Genomic DNA, 20,790 nt, shown 5'->3' with positions numbered 1-20,790 from the left:
CTGGCCCTGAAGCCCCCAGGGCATGCACATGCTCAGTATTGTGAAAGCCACGGAGCATCCCACCCCACCCTTGGCCAACAGCACACACCGTCTTAGGCTGGCAGAGTCTGCCAGGGAGTGCCCCTACTGGCCGATAGCCAGGTCGCTGGCCACCCAGCTTCGGTGGGGCCTGGGCCCTGTTCTCCCCTAGACCCCCTGCTGGGGAGCCCTTTGTAGGGTTCTGGGAACAGGCCACCCTGTTTCCATAACATCTGGGCCCAGCTCTTCTGGGGCAGCCCCCTGGCCTCACATGTAACGGCTCTCTGCCTTTGCAGGCACCGCTTAGAGGAGGGTCAGGCCACCAGCTGGTCGCGCCGGCTCAAAGTGTTCCTCTGCTGCACGCGCACAAAGGACTCCCAGTCAGTAAGTACTGGAAAGTCGCTTCCCTCGGGCTCACATCACGTGGCCAGGCGACTCAGGGGCCTTTCGCTCATTTGGCAAAGCCGGGTGGGGCAGGGCTGGTGGAAGGGAGCTGGGCTCCCAGTGTGCACACGGTGACAGTCTGCTCACGTGAGGGACTGTCACTGACCAGCTCCCTCCAGCATGCAAGATGCAGCTTTGTCCACTTGCTTTGCCAAGGGAGCAGAGAGACGTGAAGACTTTGCATTGACCCCCTTGGAACTTACAGCCTACCTTAGGAGGAGGAATACCCAAAAGTCAGGGCAACTCAGGCAGAGGAAAGTAGCCGTCGCCAGCAGCGAGTCAGCTGGCCGGTCTGGTGAGGCCGTCAAGTGCTCCGCATGGTCCTAGGCGGCGCGGTCGGCCTCCGCCCGGGAGCTCTGAGGAGCGAACAGAGGGGCCAGACCTGGTGGTGCCCATGCGCCGCAGGAGGAAGGCAGGGTCAGCTGGGGGCGGCCCCTGGGGGGCAGGGCCCTGGGATCCTCAAGGGGCGCCCCGCAGTGAGGCAGGGACCTTAGAGATCATCTAGTCCCACCCTCGTTTTGCAGATCAGGCAGCTGAGGCCCAGAGAGGTGGACTGACTTGCTCAGCGTCCCACAGCTAGTTAGTGGCAGAGCCAGTGAGGTCAGGAGACCACAGCTCCCTGAGGCAGACAGCAAAGTGCCCTCCACGGAAGCCACCGGGACGCCTCGAGTGGCTCCTCCCCACCAGCCGCCCCTGGTGAGCCGTAGAGTGAGTAATCAAGTGTAAGAAAGCCCCGGAGGTCCCCTGGCGGGCGGGGAGCACCCCCACGGGTCTCTCTCCGGGGAGGTGTGAGGGATCACAGCCCAGGGCCTGGGCTGCAGGCCGGCCACTCAGAGCGCAGAGCAGCCCCCCGCAGATGCGGCTAGGTCGGCCTCGAGTCAGGGCACACCCACCCTCCCGGCACACGGGTCGGGCTATCCTCAGACCCTGGTCCATGAAAAAGGAGAAAGGGAGCACATCCCTGGGGAGCCCCGGAGCAAGGGTCCAATTAGGCACTGGCGGCGGGGGGCCGGGTCCAGTCCAAAGCACGTTTTGATCAGCCTGTGCTGTGTTGCTTAAAAATGTGAATCGGATGCCAACATTTAAAAATCAGGGTGTTTACACAAACGCCTGTGTTTCTGAATCTGGCAGTGCAGGCCCTCTCCCAGGGCCGGTCAGCTGGGGCTGAGTAGTAGCTGGCTCCGGCCCCATTAGGCATTTGAGTTTGCAGCCCTTGATTTATTCTTGTGCAAGTGCCAGACACTCAAGGGTGAGACCCGGTGAGACAGAATTAGTTGCCCTGGGTTTGCTCCCACCTCAGTCTCTCCTGACAGGTTAGGGAGGACGCTGCAGACTCCAGCATGGCCCCAGGCGGGGAAGACGCAGAGCACGTGGGCCTACAGGGCTTGCCCCATCTACCTCGCCTCCTACCCAGGGCCCAGACACAGTTGTCCTCAAGCCAGGGGCCTAGAAAGCAGCCAGATGGGCCCCTGGTCTGGCAGTAACGCCCCTTCTCGGGCACAATGTGGGGGTCACTGAGCTGGTAGCCCACAGGCAGCTGGGGGAGGAGACCTGAGACCTGGGGGGAGCCCACAGTCCCTGGGGGACTCCTTCCAAGGTCACAGCTGGGGGGATGGAAACAGCCAGGAGCTTAGTTTGGTTTGTGTGCTCAAGAGAAAGAAGCCAGGGCCATCCAGGCCATGGCTCCCAGTATCTAGGGAAAGGGAAAGAAAAAGAGGAATGGCTCGGTAGACAGGGACAGTTGTACGGACTCCCAGGAGAGAAGAGAGCCAGGCAGTAGAAGAAGAGTCAGTGTTGTCCCTGAGAGTGACTGCCAGGTCTGTGGGGGCCTAGCACCCAGACAGGGCCCTCAGGGCCGCAGCTGCATGGGGCCACTTGGGGTGAGAGCCAGCTGGTGCTGCAGAGGTCCAGGGCGAACCTGCCCAGGGAGCCCAGAGCAGACACCTGCCTTCCCGGCTGCCCAGCCCCGGGGATTTACTCTCGGTCTCTCGTCCTCTCTCCTGCTGCCCTGCCACCGCCCTCTGCCTTCCTGGACCTATAGGATGCCTACTCGGAAATCGCCTACCTCTTTGCTGAGTTTTTTCGGGACCTCGACATCGTGCCGTCCGACATCATTGCAGGCCTGGTGCTGCTCCGGCAGCGGCAGCGGGCCAAGCGCAACGCTGTGCTGGACGAGGTGAGTGGCGTGGCTCCTCCTCCAGGCAGCCTCCCTGCACCACCCTGCCAGGCCCCATCCTGTGGGCTCCCAGTGCTCATGTACCCGCTTGGGTCCTGGAGGTCACCTGCCACTCACTCCCCCACTTGTCCTTCAGCCAGCCTTGCCATGACTACTGCTTGAGTGGCCTCCCCCTCCGGGCCACGTGTGGCTGCTTCTGGGGCCGGCCCCCAAGAACTTCTAATCGCAGGGGCCTAGTGGATGATGCCAGCTTTGAGCTTCAGGCCTCTGCGTTTGCCACTCCATCCCACCCCCACGTCCCTGCCAGCACATCCCTGTCAGTTAGCGTCTCTCAGCATCTCAGACCAAGTGCCCTCCCCACGGTGAGGGCTCGGAGCAGCCCCAGGGGTGTGATGCTTTGGGTAGAAGAGGAGCAACTGGAAATATGGGGAAATGTCCAATTTTGGAAAACGGACTGCATTTTGGAAGAGTGAGAAGCCATGTGCTCCTAAGGGCTTCTCAGGCCTTTGGGAAGCAGACAGACCCGGGGCCTGGACCCCGTTTCTCAGCCACGCAGCTGGGTGTGGGGCAACAGGGGCCCCTCTTCATGCGTCTGCTTTACAGGCAAACAATGACATCTTGGCCTTCCTGTCTGGGATGCCAGTGACCAGAAACACCAAGTACCTCGACCTCAAGAACTCGGTGAGTCAGAAATCACCTCCCACCCCACGCCCTGTCCATCTCTCAGCCAGAATGACCTAAGTAGATGCCCCAGCTGCCCTCCCGGTGCTGGCTGCAGGGCACCTGGCCATCTCCCTGTTGGCTCTGCGGGGAGCCGGCCTGCTCAGATCATGCCCCCACAGGACCCCTGCGTCACGCTGGTTCCACAAACAATGCCCTGGATCCCTTAACCAAGCTCAGAAACGTTCGGTCCTGGCCTTCTGAGGGTACAAAGCGCTTCAGAGGGTGAGCTGCTATTGCTGTGGCTGCCGCGGTGACAGAGGCCGTGGGACGGCACCGCGCTGCCCAGCCTTCCTTAGTAGGACAGCCTTTCCTCCAGCGCCCTTCGCATGCTACAGGGAAAGGTGGGGCTGGTCCCATGGAAACCACAGTTGGCAGCAGGGAGGGGCTGGCCCTGCCTTGGAAGCAAACCGATTTGGGTGTGTGTCTGCTCCACCGCCTGCCTCCGTGGCCTTGAGCAAGTCCCCATCCCTTCTGAGCCTATCCCTGCATCTGTGAAGTGACACCAGGCGCACCCTGCGTGCAGAGCTGTGCTGGGAGGAGATGACCCTCGCTGGCCCAGGTCCCAGCACGGTGTTGGTCAGGATGCTGCTAGAGGGATTCGGTCCCTTAGAAATCCCAGTCCTTTGGAAAAGCCTCACTCTCTGCGCGTCTGCCCACTCCCCGGAGCAGGCCTTTGTATGCTCGCTAAAAACAGCCAGGTTCACAGCTGGTGCCGCAGACCAGCTCGTCTCCGTTTTACGTTTACTTACGGGGGTCTGCCTGGCTGTACTGCCACCCCTCGTGGTGGGGGCAGGGGCCGGCGCAGGCAGCTGTGTGCCTTGGAGTGCTGGGGTCCACACCTGCCACCTGGCAGAGGCTGCCAGCACCTGCCCCGCCCTCCCGGCCTCCAGAGAGCTCCCTGCTGAGAGGATAATTACCCCTCAATTACCCCTCCGCTCTCATTCCTGAAGAGCAGACAGAGCCGGCCCAGGGACGCTTCCACCCCTCTGGGCCCTGATTAAGGCACTACCTATTTCAGTTCACAAGGTGACTAATCACCCTCCTTAACTTTTACAAGGTGACTAATTCCCTCTAAGTGCTGAGTCTTCCTGGTGCCTGGGGCACTCAGGAGAGATGGGAAGCTTGGCTGGGACACCTCTGCCCCCGCCTCCCCACAGCCCAGCAGCTGATAACCAGCGTGGTGTCCACAGCAGAGACACACTGAGCTGCAAACTGGCACCTTCCTCCAGGGAGATGCAATCTCCCCCAGACGCAGCCCCTCCCCAGAGCCCTGGGCGGCTGTGGCCCCATGAGTCAAGCTGGAGTCTCCCTGCACTGCAGACAGAGAACTGCGGACCAGAGAGACTTGGTCTCCTGCCCAGCACAGCCCACCCTGCTGCCCACGGCCTGGACACCCCAGCTGGAGGGCCCGGGCCCTCTCAGGGTTAAATTTTCCCAGCAGCAAAGTCCCTTCTCAGGCCCGCCTGCTGAGGTGGGGTGATTGCTACTCACGCCCCCTCGCTCTCTTCCCTCCTCTGGAAAACAGGCGAGGAAATCGATCCAGTGCTCCGAGTGATTTTCTGTCCCCAAATCATTAATTCTGAGATTGGAGCAACAGGACAGGTCTCAGGAGGCTCCGTGCCCTGGTTGCACGGAGATAATTAGGGAAATGCAATTATCGTCTGGAGGAGCAGTCCCTCCGCCAAGGCCCGGCCCACCTCTCAGGAGGACACCAGCGGCCCCTCCCTCCGGGGGGTGGCTCTGCAGGGTCGGGGGGCTGCAGGCAGGGAGGGCAGGAGGTGACCACCCTCCTCCTCCTCTCTTCCAGCACGAGATGCTCCGCTACAAGGAGGTCTGCTACTACATGCTGTTTGCCCTGGCCGCCTACGGGTGGCCCATGTACCTGATGCGGAAGCCCGCCTGCGGCCTCTGCCAGCTGGCTCGGTCCTGCTCGTGAGTACCCTCTCGTCCCCAGCACGATAGCGAACGCCCCCCTTCCCAGCCTGTGTGCAGGGAGGGGCTGAGACAACGAAGCTGGATGCCCCAGGGGGGTCCCCCTTAACAGGACTGTGCCTACCGCTCTGCTCCTTCCCGCCTTTGGCCTGAGTGCTGTCCTCCTCACCTTCTCTGGGCCTTTCTAGTTCTGCCGTATCCCTGGGCAGTGGCCTTGTAGGCTTTGGAATCACACAGTTCTGGGTGTGAATCACACTTGTCACGTGTAGCCCTGGGCAAGCTGGTCTACCTCTCTGAGCCTCGGTTTCTTTATCTGTAAAATGGAAATGTTGAGACCTCATAGAATTTTTCTGGAGAGGACTAAAAGAGACGTTGCGTAATGTCCACGCTGCTGGTTCCCTCCCCATCTGGATTTCTCTCTGCCCCCTCAAGCATCCCCTTCTGTCCACATTCTTCCTTCTCTCAGCTCCCCTCCTGGGCTCTGCCTTTCTGGAAGAAAGCAGTTTCCTGGTAGGGACGCCCGATCCATAGAGGTCTCTGGAAAGGCACCAAGAAGACCCTTTAAAGGCTCCAACCTTCTTCACCAGGAGCGAGGAAGGGCCCCAGCCCCAGACCTGGCCTGCAGCCTGGCTCCACCGCAGCCCACCGCCTGGGGCTGGGGCAGACTCTGTTCTAAGTGGGCCAGGGAAGGGCACCTGCTCCAGGGAGAGCGCCTCCCCGTCCTTGGTGTCTCCGCCCTCAGCCCATGCCAGGCAGAAGGAGGACAGCTCCCTAGGCTCCTGTTCTGGAAAGGCTGGCATGCTGGGCGGGCAGCCTCTGTCCTCGACACCCCTGTCCTCGGGGCCCGGAGCAGCCACGCCTGCCCTGCTGTGCCTCCTCTCCAGAAAGCTGGCGGTTCTCGGGGCCTTGCGCTCACCACCCCCAGCGGCTGATCCGAGAGGACCAGGGCACCTCATGCCCCCTTCCCACCTTTGCCAGCTGTACGTGCCTGGCATTCTTCCCCGGATCCCTGGGAGTCCCAGGTGTGGCTGAGAACTTCTCAAAATGAGCACCAGGCCAGGAGTCCTGAGACTGGGGCTCTGGCGGGCCCTGCTCCATTACTCACTGGCAGTGTGGGGCATCACTTGGAGCCTCAGTTTCCTCATTTGTAACTAGTGGTGTCTGTCCTACCTGCCCCTAGGGTGTTTCAGAGTCTAGAGAGTCAGTGGCAGGTTGGGCTCTGTGCCCTGCAGACAGGAGGGACGTTGGCATTGGTGTCAGAACTTTTCAGTGCGACAGAGAGAGAGAGAGAGAGAGCAAGAGAATGAGTGTGAGAGAGAAAGAGAGAGAGAGCAGGGCGTCCTCAGAGCCCAGGAGGGCCAAGCAGGCCCCTGCCTGGAAGGCCCCGGTGCCTGTGGGCAGGGAGGAGGCAGGCCTGCAGACCAGGACAGCAGGACACAGGCTGGAGGCCAGTGCCCGCCTCAGCACCCCAGCTGTCCACAGCAGCCAGGCTCTCAGGGCCAGTCAGAGGAAGGGCTGCCCACCTGCCTTGGGGCCAGGCCCCCACCTGGCAGGGGTTCTTCCACCCAGAGCACGGCAAGCCCTCGGGAGAGCCGCTCAGCTGCGCCCTGCCCTGGGCGTGTGGTGGGCCTCCCTCCCTGGGCAGGAGACGCCCTGCCAGAGACCGGCTGGTGCTCAGGCCCCACAGCCTCCTCAAGGAGGGCGTGCTGCCCCGGAGGATGCTGAGGGGCTTCTCCTGTCCAGGCTGTGGGCCTCGGGTCACCGGCTCGGAGGCAGCCCTCTCTCTGGAGAGAGCGGAGCCACCACTTACTAAGCACCAGCTGTGTACCAGGCCCTTTCTGCATCTTGGGCCTTTGACCTCATACCAGCCTCATGAAGTAGCTGTCAGCACTCATTCTTACAGAGGAGGAAACTGAGGCTTAGAACCCTCATGGTCAGGAGGTGACACTCCAGGGCAAGGGTTCAAACCTGCCTCCAGTCTCTGAGGTGACGCTGTTACAGCAGCATGCTCAGTTGAGCTTGGAGAGAGGGCCGCTGCACAACCCCCAGGCCCCGGGACCCCCAGACCCAGGCCTGCTGCTGCTGCCTGGGCTGGCGGCATGTGGGCCCTGCTCTCCCAGCATGCACTGGGCCATCTCCCACCCCCAGGCCCGGTGACTTCCTTAGCGAGGCCTCTGCTTGTTGGAAAGTGTGTAAGAAGCCCACAGGTGCTGCTTCTCCGAGTAGAGACAAAACTCCTAACATCACCAAAATTCAGGATTCTTAATAAAATCTCAGCTGTCACCCCATGACAGCTGGCAGGCCAGTCACATGCTCCAGGCAGCTGGAGCCCGATCTGTTGGGTGCTGGCTCCCTCTGGTGGCCTGGGGAGCAGCCGCGCCTAGGTGGGTGCCCAGCGGGGACGCTCCCTCGACCCCTTTCAGGGGGCCTGCAGTGTGCCTGGCGCTACTTCCGGTGCTGGGCCTGCCCTGTGGAGCTCCCTGGCCAGCAGGGGGGCAGACGGGACAGACGAGGAGATACGTAGTATGTCGCAGCAGACGGGTGCTTTGGGCAGGTGTAAAGCTGGGTGCCTGGTGGGGATGGGGAGCTCCAGGGGCAGGGGAGGGCGGGCTATGCTAGACGGGGTGGCCAGGGTAGCCATCCCGGGACCATGACATTTGAACAGAGGCCTGAGGAAGTGAGGGCAGAAGAGCTCTTGGGCACAAGGAGCTGCAGATACAAACACGCTGAGGCAGGCCTGTGGCCGGCGGGCTGTGTCCAGGCGTCTGAACAGGGCAAGGAGGTGGAGAGACCAGGCCAGGTGGGGTGGGCAGGGCGTTGCCGCACGGCCTGAATTGTCTTAACAGAGTCACTCTGCTGCTGCGTTGAGAACGTAGGGGGCAAGTGTGGACAGGGACGCTGGTCACGGCCACTGCACTACTCCTGGGCAGATAGGGGAGGGCGTGTAGGTGAGGGAGCAGTCAGGGTCCGGCCCTGAGTCTGAAGGTAAAGCCGAGTGGCTGTGCTGACCGAGTGGCACGACTGCAGCGGGAGGGGCCGAGCACCTGGTGGGCCCAGGCAGCCAGGGGCAGGGTTTGGGACCTGGAAGTTTCCAGATGTCCGAGGGAGGATGTCGCATAGGTGGTTGGGTGGAGCACCCAGAGGTCGGAGCAGGTCTGGAGTCCCGAGCGCAGGACCACAGGTTGCACCTGAGCCCAAGGCGGGATGAGGACACAGAGGTGTGAGCACAGCTGGAGGGATGCAGAGGCCCAGGGCTGGCCCCTGGCCCCTCAGTGTTGGGTGCCGTGAGGAGGCCCCACCTGCAGGAGTGATCCAGGAGAGGAGGGGCCCTGGGCCGGCCGCTGTCAAGAGCTCCAGTAAGAGGAGGACTGGGAACAGCCAATAGATTCGGCAATGTGCTCACCCAGGACTTGGCAAGGGCCATTTTGGAGATGATTTAGAAGGGGTAGGGCTGAAAGCCCAACCGGAGCTGGTTCCAGGGAGGATGGCAGGAGAAGATTGCTCCCTCAGGGGTTCCCTGGCCCTGAGCTCTCTGCCACCCTACCCCAGGTGCTGCCTGTGCCCTGCGAGGCCCCGGTTCGCCCCTGGAGTCACCATCGAGGAAGACAACTGCTGCGGCTGTAATGCCATTGCCATCCGGCGCCACTTCCTGGACGAGAACATGACTGCGGTGGACATCGTCTACACTTCCTGCCATGATGCGGTGAGCGTGGGGTGGGGCCAGGCAGGGCTGGGGCCTGGTGTCGCCAGGGCAGACAGCTAGAGGCCTGGGGTGGCGAGGCCATCCTTTCTGGCCTCCCTGAGCAGACCAGATGTGGACCCCCCCCTTCTCCCTAGACCCTGGCCGGCACCACCTCTGGGGCAGAGAGAGTGGACACCAACCCCACACCCAGCACTGGGGTTCCCGGCCCCAGCCCTTTGGGGAAAGGGAATGAGGGCAGGGGCAGCCATCCATCTGGACTCAGCAGGCAGGATGGCAGCGCTCAGGGCTGCCCGTGTCGGGAAGGAGCCAGGAGGGCAGGGCGGGCCTGTGTGCTGGGGACGGGCAGGAAATACGGTGACTTTGGGAGCTGTCGGTCTTGCAGGTGGCCAGGGCCTCATGGCTGGCAGAGCCAGATTTCCTGGCCAGGAAAGAGATGCTGAGGTCACCTTCCCCGAGTCTGGCCCCATCCAGAGGCCACTCAGGCTCACAAGCTGCCCACCTCCTAGGTCTATGAAACACCCTTCTACGTGGCTGTGGACCATGACAAGAAGAAGGTGGTGATCAGTATCCGGGGGACCCTGTCCCCCAAGGTATGCTGCCCGTGGCTCCCAGCCCTTGGGGGTGCCTGCCTCCCTCTTCCTGTCCTCAGCACCCCCTCACCTGTCTCTGCTCTCGCCCCCAGGACGCCCTGACCGACCTGACCGGCGATGCTGAGCGCCTCCCCGTGGAGGGGCACCACGGCACCTGGCTGGGCCACAAGGTACCCCGCCCGGGAGTCCCTCCCCCGCCCCTGCCAGCATGCAGGCGTGCGCTGCTGTGGGCAGTTCCTCCCAGCCCACGGGGCTCACTGGAAGAGATTGGTCAGAGAGGTGTGGATTTATCTGGAAGGTCCACTGCAGCCCACCCACTGAGACCCCCAGAGCCCTGCCCAAGCCAAATAGGCAGCTGGGAAGAGGTCACGCCAGCTTCTGTTGTGCACACCACCCCTCTGAGCCTCAGTTTCCTCATCTGTGAAGTGGAAATGGCGTGATTAGTGTCCCTCAGCCCCCACAGCTGGGCTGTTATGAGGACCAGAGGGGAAAGTGGGCGGGACAGGGTTAGTGAGCCGCAGCGCTGTGGTTTGCTGGTCACCAGGTCCCTTCAACACCCAACTCTCTTCCTCCTCTCCAGGGAATGGTCCTCTCAGCTGAGTACATCAAGAAGAAGCTGGAGCAAGAGATGGTCCTGTCCCAGGCCTTCGGGCGAGACTTGGTGAGGCATCTTCTATGCCACCCTCTGTTCCCCCTTCACAAGGCAGCAAAGGGGAGGGGACAAATGATGGGGCCTGCCTCACTTCCGCCCCCGATGCCCCGTCTGACACTGGCTCCCACCGCTCCCTGCTCGGTCCTGCCAACCCTCCTCCTCTGTGCTGGCTCCTCCTGGGGCCCTGCTTGCCCCACCTGCAGTCATGGCACCTGCTCTGTGCCAGACACTGGAGACACAAAGATGATCTGGGCTGGGTGGCTTCTAAGCCTCATGCTGCAGAACCATTCGTCAGAAGGAAATTCTATGGAGCAGAATGACAAAGTAATCACAGAGCAGAGAGGAGGAGTGCTGCCTGGCTTGGGGATGACCCGAGCCCTGCCCACTGCCGCTCCAGTGCCAGAGCCCCCAAGGCTGCCAGCTGCCCCTTCCAAAGCAAAGCAGTCCCTGGCCTCAGGGGACTCAGTCCAGTCATGAGGGTAGAAGGGGTGGCGGCAGGTAACCAAATGATTATAACAGAGTGTAACGTAACCGCTGTGGCGATGAAAAGGTCTCTCCCGGGCCTAGCAGGGAGGGAGCCACTCCTGGAAAGTCAGGGAGGGCTTCCCGGACGCGGCCCCTGAGCAAGGTCTGGAAGGATACGTGGGGGTTTGTTGGAAGGGTCTCCCTAGGCAGTCGCTCTGTGGGGACCCAGCTTGGCTCTCCCTCTGCCCCAGCATCCATGCAACACAGACATGATCCCAGGACTCTGGGAGGACCCTCTGTGTCCCTGGTGTCGGCTGAGGCAGTGCACTTGGCAGGCAGTGTGGCAGGGCGCTCAGGCTTCTCTCGGTCCCCAGGGCCGCGGAACCAAGCACTACGGCCTGATCGTGGTGGGCCACTCCCTGGGCGCAGGCACTGCTGCCATCCTCTCCTTCCTCCTGCGCCCACAGTACCCGACCCTCAAGTGCTTTGCCTACTCTCCCCCTGGGGGCCTGCTCAGGTGAGTGGTCTGGGGCCTCCAGCTTGGCTGGGGCAGGTAGGACCTGGTGGGGGCTGAGGGCCAGACTGGGCAGTCTGGCTTCACTGGGCAGTCGCAGGGAGGCCTGGGAGCGGCCTGGTGGCTGGAGCGTGGAGGTGGTGGGGACCCGCTGCGCAGACCCTGGGATCTACCCCAGCAGAGCCTTAGCAACAGGAGGTAGAGCAGGGAGCGAGCAGCCTAGCCTGGCACCTGTCAGCTCCCCAGAAGGCCTGAGTGCAGGAGCTAGGGGAGGGGTGCCACGGCAGGTGCAGGAGCTGGAGGAGGGGTTCCCTGGCAGGTGCAGGAACTGGAGGAGGGGTTCCCTGGCAGGTGCAGGAACTGGAGGAGGGGTTCCCTGGCAGGTGCAGGAGCTGGAGGAGGGGTGCCGAGGCAGGGCTGCTCTGGAACACCATGGCCCCTCCCCCTTGACTCAGCCGCCACCTTGGCTTCCCTTGCAGCGAGGATGCGATGGAGTACTCCAAGGAATTTGTGACTGCTGTGGTCCTGGGCAAAGACCTCGTCCCCAGGCAAGTCACCCCAGCCCATGGTCCCCTGCCAAGTTACTCCTCCCTCCCCTGGGCCTCACCCCACTCTCTCAGTCCCAGCCCCCACATCTCCCTAGGGCCCCCGTCCCACCCTCAGCTGCCAAGGTGAAGCCAGGCTCCTCGCCCTTCTCAGCTCTGCCCTCTGAGCTGCAGGCTGACCTCCACCCCTGGGATCCGGGCTGACTGGTCTCCCTGCTGCGGGCTGGGCGTGCGCCTGCCCCCACTGTCCCCACTGCCCCTCCCAGCCCCTGGCTGGGCCTAACTGACCAGGCCCATCTCTCGCCCTCCCCAGGATCGGCCTGTCGCAGCTGGAAGGCTTCCGCAGACAGCTCCTGGATGTGCTACAGCGAAGCACCAAGCCCAAAGTGAGCTTCTACCCGGCACCCTGGCCTCGGCAGCCTTGTCTGTCCCTGTCCTTGTCCCTGCCAGTCCCTTGGGACAAAGCACAAGAGGCCGCAGCCGTGGCTGAGGCTGGGTATGGCTGGTATCATCAAACTTCAGGCTATCAGACCCTCAGCATCTTTAAGCTCAACCCATCCGCCCCCTGTCATTGTGCAGATGGGGAAACTGAGGCCCATAGAGGGAGGGATTTGCTTTTGCTCACGTGACAAGTTATAATGGAATCAGGACTCCCATCCCACAGACCTGCCCGAAGTCAGGAGAACGTAATCCCTGCGGCTTAGCGCTGTGAGCGGGTGAAGGGGGGCCTCTATGGGAGCCTCCTGGGGCTCCCAGGCTCAAGGAAGCTGGAAATGCCCTGTGGAGAGGATTTGGGTACAGTTTGTTCCGATTTTCTGCGGTGGCCAAGAGGAGGGGTCAGCCCTTCCTAATCCGCACCAGGGCTTTAGAGGACACTAGTGGGCTCTTCCCGTGCCAAGTCGGCCTTCGGCAGCCAGGCCAGGCGCCCTGGAGCAGGCCAGGTGCAGGAGGCAGCAGGTGCAGAGCAGCAGGCCACCCTGTTAACCCCCTACCAGGTAGGCCTCACCGCCATTTCCCAGTCTGGACTGTTCCCAGGTTTGGTGCCCGTGACCCCGTGGCAGGCAGGGCCCTGGGCCAGGTAGCAGGCTCCGGGCAGCGGGCAGGCAGCAGAGCTTTGTGGGACCACGTCTGCAGGAGGAGCCTGCTTCCGGGGAGGTGGAGTTGCTTCCTTCAGACCCAGTCCAGGGCGTTTGTCAGGCCAGCCCTGGCGGGCACAGCTGGGCTGAACTTCAGGGTCTGTTCTGCCTCTGACTTGCGGAGTGACCTAGAGCAAGTCCCTGCCCCTCACTGGGCCTATCTCCCCATCCACTAGATGAGGGGTTGGCTGGGCTTCCAGCCCCTTGCCAGCCCTGAAATTCAGCAATTCCATGTCATCTGCCCTTGGCATCTTATTGGCCATCTGGCCACCGTACACCTCAGCCTCTGCCTCTTCAGGTGGGCACCAACTTTGCTGCTCTGGCCACTGTCCTTCTCCCTCCCGTCACCCGCCCCCCTCACCTGTTGAGCCCTCCTTCTCGGCACCCCTGCCCCTGCCCCCAGCCAGTGCTGCTCAGCCCTGTCCTCATCTCCCTGCTGCCCCACACAGTGGCGAATCATCGTGGGGGCCACCAAATGCATCCCCAAGTCAGAGCTGCCTGAGGAGGTGGAGGTGACCACTCTGGCCAACACGCGGCTCTGGACCCACCCCAGCGACCTGACCATTGCCCTTTCGGCCAGCACTCCTCTGTACCCGCCCGGCCGCATCATCCACGTGGTCCACAACCACCCCGCGGAGCAGTGCTGGTAGGTGCTGCCCCCTGTCCTGGGTCGGCTGCTGCAGGGCAGCGGTGGCCGGGGCGGGGCTGAGTCCTCCAGGGGCGGTGGGGGGAAGGCCGGCCTTGGTTCAGTCACCCCTCGGGTCTGGGGGCCGAGGCTGACAGATAGTGACCCAGGACCCCCACCGAGGGTGTTTCCCCGGCCTGGGTTCTGGAAGGGGAACAAGAGGCCAGCCGCGAGCGGGACTCCAGGCTCCTCTCTCAGTGTCAGCCCTTCCTTGGTGGCTCCCAGGGCAGCTCCCCCAACTCATGGTCCATTTGAAAATAGGGACCCGGAAGGCTCACCCGGAAGGCCCTGGCCAACTCACACCCCTGTTTTCACTTGGCATCACTGAGAGGATTAGTTGGCACATAGCTGTGAGCAGGGATGGGTGGCCGGGGCAGGAGAGAGAACAGGGGTGGGTAAGTGGGCAGACTTCCTGCTCCTTCAGAGGGTTGGGTCCCGGCCCCTCCTCCCCATTATGGGCTGCCCCCCAGTGCAAAGCCGGTGAGCTGAGCCCTGCCCAGGTGGAGCAGGTGAGAAGGCTACGTAGGGGCTGTGACTGAGGCTTAAGGTCAGCCTTCGTCAGGCTGAGCACAGGGCAGGCCAGGCCAGGCTGGGCAGGGGCCTCCAAATCCACCCCAGCCCTGCTATGCATGGGCAAAGGGCAGAGCCAGGCCCTGGGGGCCAACAGTCCTCAACTTCTCTCTGGCCTGCCGTGTCCCTCTCAGCTGCTGTGAGCAGGAGGAGCCCACCTATTTTGCCATCTGGGGCGACAACAAGGCCTTCAACGAGGTGATCATCTCGCCGGCCATGCTGCACGAGCACCTGCCCTACGTGGTCATGGAGGGCCTCAACAAGGTGAGCCCCAGGCAGCCCCTCAGCAGCACCCACAAGTGCCCTGCAGGTCAGATCATTGTCCCCATTTCACAGAAAAGGTGGCTCAGGGAAGGCAGGTGGCTGAGCCAGAGTCCGCAGCTGAGTTTGGGGGGAGGTTGTAGGGGGGGGGGGGAGAAAGCCCAGCTCAAGTCCTTTGACTCTACACCCCTGGCTCTTTCTATATCTCCACACTGCCCCATGGTGGGGAGGCATTTAGGAGACTCCCAGGGGATTGTCCCTGAGGCAGGCTAAGTTCAGAGGCCCTGAAGGCCACCTGGCACTTAAGGGACACATAGCCAAGCAGCGACAGCCTCAGCTGTCCCCCTGACTACTGAAAGGCTGGACACAGGGCAAGGACACGCCAACCTTGTCGGACTGCAGGGCAAGTCCTAGGCCTTCTTGAGCAGGGACCTCAGGAGAAAGAGAGTGGGACCCATGGGACCTCATGAGGCTGTGTGTGGCCCGAGAAGCCTGGGCTTGGGCCCCTGCCCACTCTGGCCCCAGGGCTGGGTCTGCCGCCGCTCCTCCACCACCAGCTCGCCCCATCCTGTCCACAGGTACTGGAGAACTACAACAAAGGGAAGACAGCTCTGCTTTCTGCTGCCAAGGTCATGGTGAGCCCCACTGAGGTGGACCTGACTCCCGAACTCATCTTCCAGCAGCAGCCACACCCCACGGGGCCGCCCATGCCTGCCGGCCTCGCCCTGGAGCTGCCCGCCGCAGACCACCGCAACAGCAGCGTCCGGTGAGTCCTGGCCTCCCCCTGCCCACCCCTGGGGTGTGTGGTTTCAGAATGCATGTTTCACACACATTCTGTGCACACACTGGCCAGTGTGTTCATAGAGCTCTGCCCAGGAGGGCTTGAACTGGACCCTCTGCGCTGCAGCTCTCTCCCTCTGCTCTAACTGTCCCCCAGCCTACCGTCCCTGAAGCTCACGTGGACTTGGGGGCATCTAGGCACACACAGACCTCAGGCCACAAACACACAGATTCACTCACACTCACTTAGACCCAAACAGATGGACACCCACGTGTTCACACACACACACACACACACACTAGTATGAAACTCACAGGTAGGTAGTACATGTGCACACAAGTCTTAGTTATAAATACACAGATAGCCCCATGCAAACATGCACGTGTATAGGACACTCACAAAAACAGAGGCAGAGACACACATATACAAGGACACATGTGGCAGACATAGATGTAAATGCATGATTGAGCTTCTGCCCAGACCCAGGCACACAGACGCACATGGGCTGGGCGACAAACACAGACATTTGGTCTACACATGCGCACACGTAAACACAGAGGCATGGCCAGGCTCTGTGGCTCATGTGAGGATCACTCAAGCCCAGGGGTTGGAGATCACAGTGAACTGTGATTGACTGGGCCGTTGCACTGCAGCCTGGGCGACAGAGCAAGACTCTGTCTCTAAAACACAAAAGCCACAGCGGCTTGCACACGTGCTCACGGGCTGCAGGCACTCTCTGCATTCACACCTACTCTCGGGGTGTCAGGCTCTGAAGCAGTGGCTCTTCCAGGGGAGGATCTGTGCCCTCGGTCATGGATCTGGCCAAGAGGCTGCTGAGAAAGGTGGTCCCTGCTTGCTGGCGCTTGGTAGGGACACTGGACATCCCTCTTTGCCATTTCCTGTGGCAGGCGCATGGCCAGATGAAGGAGTCCGTGTCCATTCTCAGCCAGGGTGACTGCTGCAGCCGCCCACTCCCGATTCTCCCCTCCCTCCCTGCAGGCTGGTCTGCGGAGTGAGGGGCTGTAGAGCTGTCTGTCCAGCAGAGGGCTACAACCTACCAGGGAGGCAGGGGGAACCCCAGGATGAGGGAGGAAGTGGCAGGAGCCCTGGGAGTGGCACAGAGAGACAGATGCTGGTCCTGAGAGGGGCAATGGGACCACTGGGCCAGCTCTGGGCAGGGCTCTCTCCCCTCCCTTCCTCCCAGCTTCCTTCATCCCTCTCCTCTCTCTCTCTGCCTCTCTCTGTCTCTCCCACCCCACCGTGGGCTCACGAGTGACCTAGGGCAGCCAGTTCTCAGGGCCTCAGTGTCCCATCAGTACAGCAAGAGGGGTACCAGTGTAGGGGACCCCAGCAGCGTTTCTGGGGCCTTAGCCCCTCAGGGCCCCGCCCTGGCTTCACCCAGCATGAGCTCTTTTGTCTTCTCTCTTGGGTTCTTGTGAGTTGTTTTGAAATAAGCATTTCCTGCCCCAAACCATTCAACAGCTGCTGAATTAACTGTAGCCATGGTTCCTGCCAAGCGCCTTCCAGCCAGGAGGCTGGGGTGCTGGTCTCCTTTGCCCCCTGTGAGTGTCACAGCCCCTGCCCTGCCTTCCTTCTACAGGAGCAAGTCCCAATCTGAGATGAGCCTGGAGGGCTTCTCGGAGGGGCAGCTGCTGTCCCCGGTGCCTGCTGCCGCGGCAGCCCGCCAGGACCCCGTGGAGCTGCTGCTGCTGTCCACCCAGGAGCGGCTGGCGGCAGAGCTGCAGGCACGGCGGGCGCCGCTGGCCACCATGGAGAGCCTCTCGGACACGGAGTCGCTGTACAGCTTCGACTCGCGCCGCTCCTCGGGCTTCCGCAGCATCCGCGGCTCGCCCAGCCTCCACGCCGTGCTGGAGCGTGACGAGGGCCACCTCTTCTACATCGACCCCGCCATCCCCGAGGAAAACCCGTCCCTGAGCTCTCGCACCGAGCTGCTGGCAGCCGACAGCCTGTCCAAGCACTCTCAGGACACGCAGCCCCTGGAGGCGGCCCTGGGCAGTGGGGGCGTCACCCCCGAGCGGCCCCCCAGCGTGGCCAATGAGGAGGAGGAAGAGGTGGGCGGTGGGGGTGGCGGGGCGGCGCCCTGCGGGGAGCTGGCACTGCACAACGGGCGCCTGGGGGACTCGCCTAGCCCTCAGGTGCTGGAATTCGCGGAGTTCATCGACAGCCTCTTCAACCTGGACAGCAAGAGCAGCTCCTTCCAGGACCTCTACTGCATGGTGGTGCCCGAGAGCCCCACCAGCGACTACACCGAGGGCCCCAAGTCGCCCAGCCAGCAAGAGATCCTGCTGCGTGCGCAGTTCGAGCCCAACCTGGTGCCCAAGCCCCCGAGGCTCTTTGCTGGCTCAGCCGACCCCTCCTCGGGCATCTCACTGTCGCCCTCCTTCCCGCTCAGCTCCTCGGGTGAGCTCATGGACCTGACGCCCACGGGCCTCAGCAGCCAGGAGTGCCTGGCAGCGGACAAGGTCCGGACTTCCACCCCCACCGGCCGCGGGGCCAGCCCCGCCAAGCAGGATGAGCTGGTCATCTCAGCACGCTAGCACCCCAGCCGCGCTGCCAGCTGCGCCCGGGCCGGAGCAGGTGGCCCTGTGGGCACCTACTGGCTGCCTCCAGCCGGGCAGCTTTGAGGAGAGGCGCCGAGGGCCAGTTTAGCCTCAGGCATGGGGCACTGCTGCTGAGCTGGGGGTCCGCATCCCTACCTCAGCTTTGGACCCCCAGAGCCAAGGCGGCTGGAATCTGGCACCCCAGATGGGGAGAAATGGGAAGGGTATGGAGCAGGGAGGAGCCTGGGACAGCCTGCCAGGCGAGTGGGCTGTACTCTGCCCCCATGGGGACATCCTGGCGCCCCTGTTCCTAGACAGGCAGTGGGCAAGCTGCCTCCCCGTCACTGCCTCCTGCTGCCCTCCCAGGGCCGAGACGGAGAGCAGCCCCTCCCCACATTTCTCATCTGTGGTCCAGGCTGGCATCTGCCCTGGCCACCCCCCAGATCTGGTGCCTGCTGGCCAGCCCCCTGGGGTGACACCCACCACGGTGGCCTGCAGTGCTGTATATGTTTACAGAAGCTGCTGGGCTTGGTTCAGGACATGTCCTGGGCTTGCAGCCCCTCATCCTGCCCAGTCGTGTTCAGTAGCCCCTCTCTGAGCAAGGCCCAGGCAGCCCAGGGGCCTTGAGGGGCCTGGGGGAGGGTGGGGTGAGGACCACCCCTCCTCTGCTCCGTGGCCCTCATGCTGAGCCCTGTGTCATGGGTCCTGGCCCCAGGCCTGCCCTGCCTGCCTGCTGCTTACTGGCTGCCTGGCCACTCGAAGGGTGGTAGGCACTGTTCTGACCACCCTGGCTGCAGAGTCAGTGCCCTGGCAGGAAGGAAGGCACCCAGCCCCCTTCCTCTGGGGGCCCCACCTGACCCCTTTATGTCACCCCATCATGCCTAGGCAGCTCTGGGCCCTGGAATCTGACACCAACATGCCTCTGCCCCCTCAGCCTTCCTTCCTCCCTGGCCTGGCTCCCTCCCCCAATGTCCTGATGGCAGGAAGTGGGGCCAAGAGTGGACTGTTGTGGGACTTGGCTCCCCAGGGGAGAGGCCAGGAGGGCCAGGGGCTCAGGGGCTGTACTGGGTTAGCCTGAGGCCCTCATAGGGGTTCCTTCCCTGCTGGGTTTGGGAAGCAGCTGGGGAGGTGGAGACCGGCCTTGCCCAGGGGAAGGGGGAGGTTGTGCATGCTAGTGTTGGGCGTGTGTGTGCATGTGCATGAGTGTGCACCATTCCCGAGGAAGGGGTGCTGGGGGCTGCCCACCCTGCCTGCCCTGCCTGCAGCCTCTCCCAACCTGCCCGGAAAACAGTCAGCGAGCATGATGGGACCTGTGCAGTGGGGCTGTGGGACAAGCTCTGCTTCGGACACCATCTGTCCCCCTTGTGCCTGCTGCCCTGACCCTGGTTTGGAGAAGTGGTGTGTGCTGAGGCGCCGACCGCATGGCTGACTGCCTGCTTGTGCCTTGCCTCCGTGGAGGCATGGTCCTTCCCACTCCGGCCCCGCCTGCCACCTCCCGCGTGGGCTAGCTTCCCCTGACCAAGACCCCTATCCCATGATCACTGGTATCCGGCCCCCCGCCCCCACAGGACTGGCCTAGATGGCTGCCTGGGAACACCTGCCCGCCCTGACAGAGGGGACAGAGACCTGGGAGCTGGGCCTCCCTCACCCTCTGGGACTCCTATCCTCATACTGCAGGACACCTGTCCCTGTCAAGGCATAGGCTCAGTCCAGCACAGAAGCAAGACGGAACCAGTGGCCCTTAGACTTTCAAAACCAAGACAAATTCTTAAATCAGAGGAAGGTTCCAACAAGCACCCCGGCCAGTCACAGGGAGAGACTTGAAGTCTGGCCTTTTAATTTCTCCCCTGCCAGGGTAGGTCCTAGACCTCTAAGTCTAAGGTGGGTGTGTTGCCCACCCATGCCCAGGACTGAGCCATCAGGGACAGACCCCCCCACCCCCAAGGCTGCAGTCACACCATGTTTCAGGTTTGGGACTGAGGCAGGCTTGGATTCAGCCCTGGACACCCAGGGGCGGCCCACCCCTGACCTGCCCCACAAGCCCCTGCAGGATGGGCCTGCTGCACGGCTTCCCCTCCGCCCATACCACAATTGGGGGGTCTGAGCCACCCCCCTCAGCCCAGCTCGGCTCAGACCGACCCCCACTCCATCCCCCAGACCCACAGCACAAGCTCTCCAGCGTGCGCTGGCCTGTATCTCCCAGGGGCCTGGGCGACTCCCTATGCAATCGGTAGCGAGCAGCCGGGCCCCACAGACCCTCACGCACTCTCTACGTGCCATTCTCCCATGACCTTTTTTGTACTTAATGTATGAAAGATCCAAACTAATATTGCTGTATAAATGAGAGACAAATTAATATAGCTTATTCTATAAATATATCTGTATATAAAGGTTTCTGTATATTGTATAGAGCTGTGTATAAACTGGATGTTAGAAGCACACTGGCTTGAGTGACCTCTCTTCCATCGGGTCGGGACAGGGGAGTTAGAAGTCACAGCAGAATTGGGGGGAGAGGACTTCTGTGACTGTTCCGTGGACAAACCAGAAAGCCTAAATGGGACACTCAGGTTCCTTGGGACCAGAGCCTGTTCTCACCCCCAAATTGGAGGTGTGTTTGCTGGTTTAGGTACAGCCCAGTCTGAGGCTGAGTGTTAGCTGGGTTAGATCTGGGTTAGATCTGGGCTGAGTGTCCATGACTCACCTGGGCTCTTATTAAAATGGAGGTGCAGGTTCGATGGGGCTGGGGTGGGGGTGGGAGTCTGCATTTCTCTTCTCTTCTCTTTTTTCTTTTTTTTTGTTGCTTTTGTTTTTGTTTTGAGACAGGATCTCTCTCTGTTGCCCACTCTAGAGTGCAGTGGTGTCGTCATAGCTCACTGCAACCACAAACTCCAGGGTTTAAGTGATCTTCCTGCCTCAGCCTCCTGAGTGGCTGGGACCACAGGCACATGCTACTGCACCTGGCTAATTTTTTCTATTTTTGTAGAGATGGGGTCTTGTTCTTGCTCAGGCTGATCATGACTTCTGGCCTCAGGTA

General features: G+C 62.1%; 1 protein-coding gene across 2 annotated transcripts in view; it reads left to right on the top strand.

Moving 5' to 3' along the window:
- Positions 1 to 20,311, top strand: part of DAGLA (diacylglycerol lipase alpha) — a 64,203-nt gene extending 43,892 nt beyond the window's left edge. The window contains exons 6-20 of one of the 2 annotated variants that reach the window (XM_012778276.3): positions 315 to 402; positions 2,504 to 2,638; positions 3,242 to 3,319; positions 5,169 to 5,293; positions 8,843 to 8,996; positions 9,503 to 9,586; positions 9,679 to 9,756; positions 10,167 to 10,247; positions 11,078 to 11,220; positions 11,697 to 11,765; positions 12,076 to 12,148; positions 13,348 to 13,544; positions 14,288 to 14,417; positions 14,993 to 15,180; positions 16,796 to 20,311. In XM_012778276.3, the coding sequence (XP_012633730.2) occupies positions 315 to 402; positions 2,504 to 2,638; positions 3,242 to 3,319; positions 5,169 to 5,293; positions 8,843 to 8,996; positions 9,503 to 9,586; positions 9,679 to 9,756; positions 10,167 to 10,247; positions 11,078 to 11,220; positions 11,697 to 11,765; positions 12,076 to 12,148; positions 13,348 to 13,544; positions 14,288 to 14,417; positions 14,993 to 15,180; positions 16,796 to 17,753 (2,581 nt within the window). In that variant the 3' untranslated portion in view covers positions 17,754 to 20,311. The remainder of the gene's footprint in view (positions 1 to 314; positions 403 to 2,503; positions 2,639 to 3,241; positions 3,320 to 5,168; positions 5,294 to 8,842; positions 8,997 to 9,502; positions 9,587 to 9,678; positions 9,757 to 10,166; positions 10,248 to 11,077; positions 11,221 to 11,696; positions 11,766 to 12,075; positions 12,149 to 13,347; positions 13,545 to 14,287; positions 14,418 to 14,992; positions 15,181 to 16,795) is intronic. The other variant, XM_012778275.3, reaches the window with a different exon arrangement.
- Positions 20,312 to 20,790: the final 479 nt, after the last annotated feature.

This window comes from Microcebus murinus, chromosome 4 (assembly GCF_040939455.1).
Source record: "Microcebus murinus isolate Inina chromosome 4, M.murinus_Inina_mat1.0, whole genome shotgun sequence".
Lineage (NCBI taxonomy): Eukaryota > Metazoa > Chordata > Mammalia > Primates > Cheirogaleidae > Microcebus > Microcebus murinus.
The sequence above is the reverse complement of the archived record's forward strand: the minus strand, read 5'-3'. Positions and strand labels throughout refer to the sequence as shown.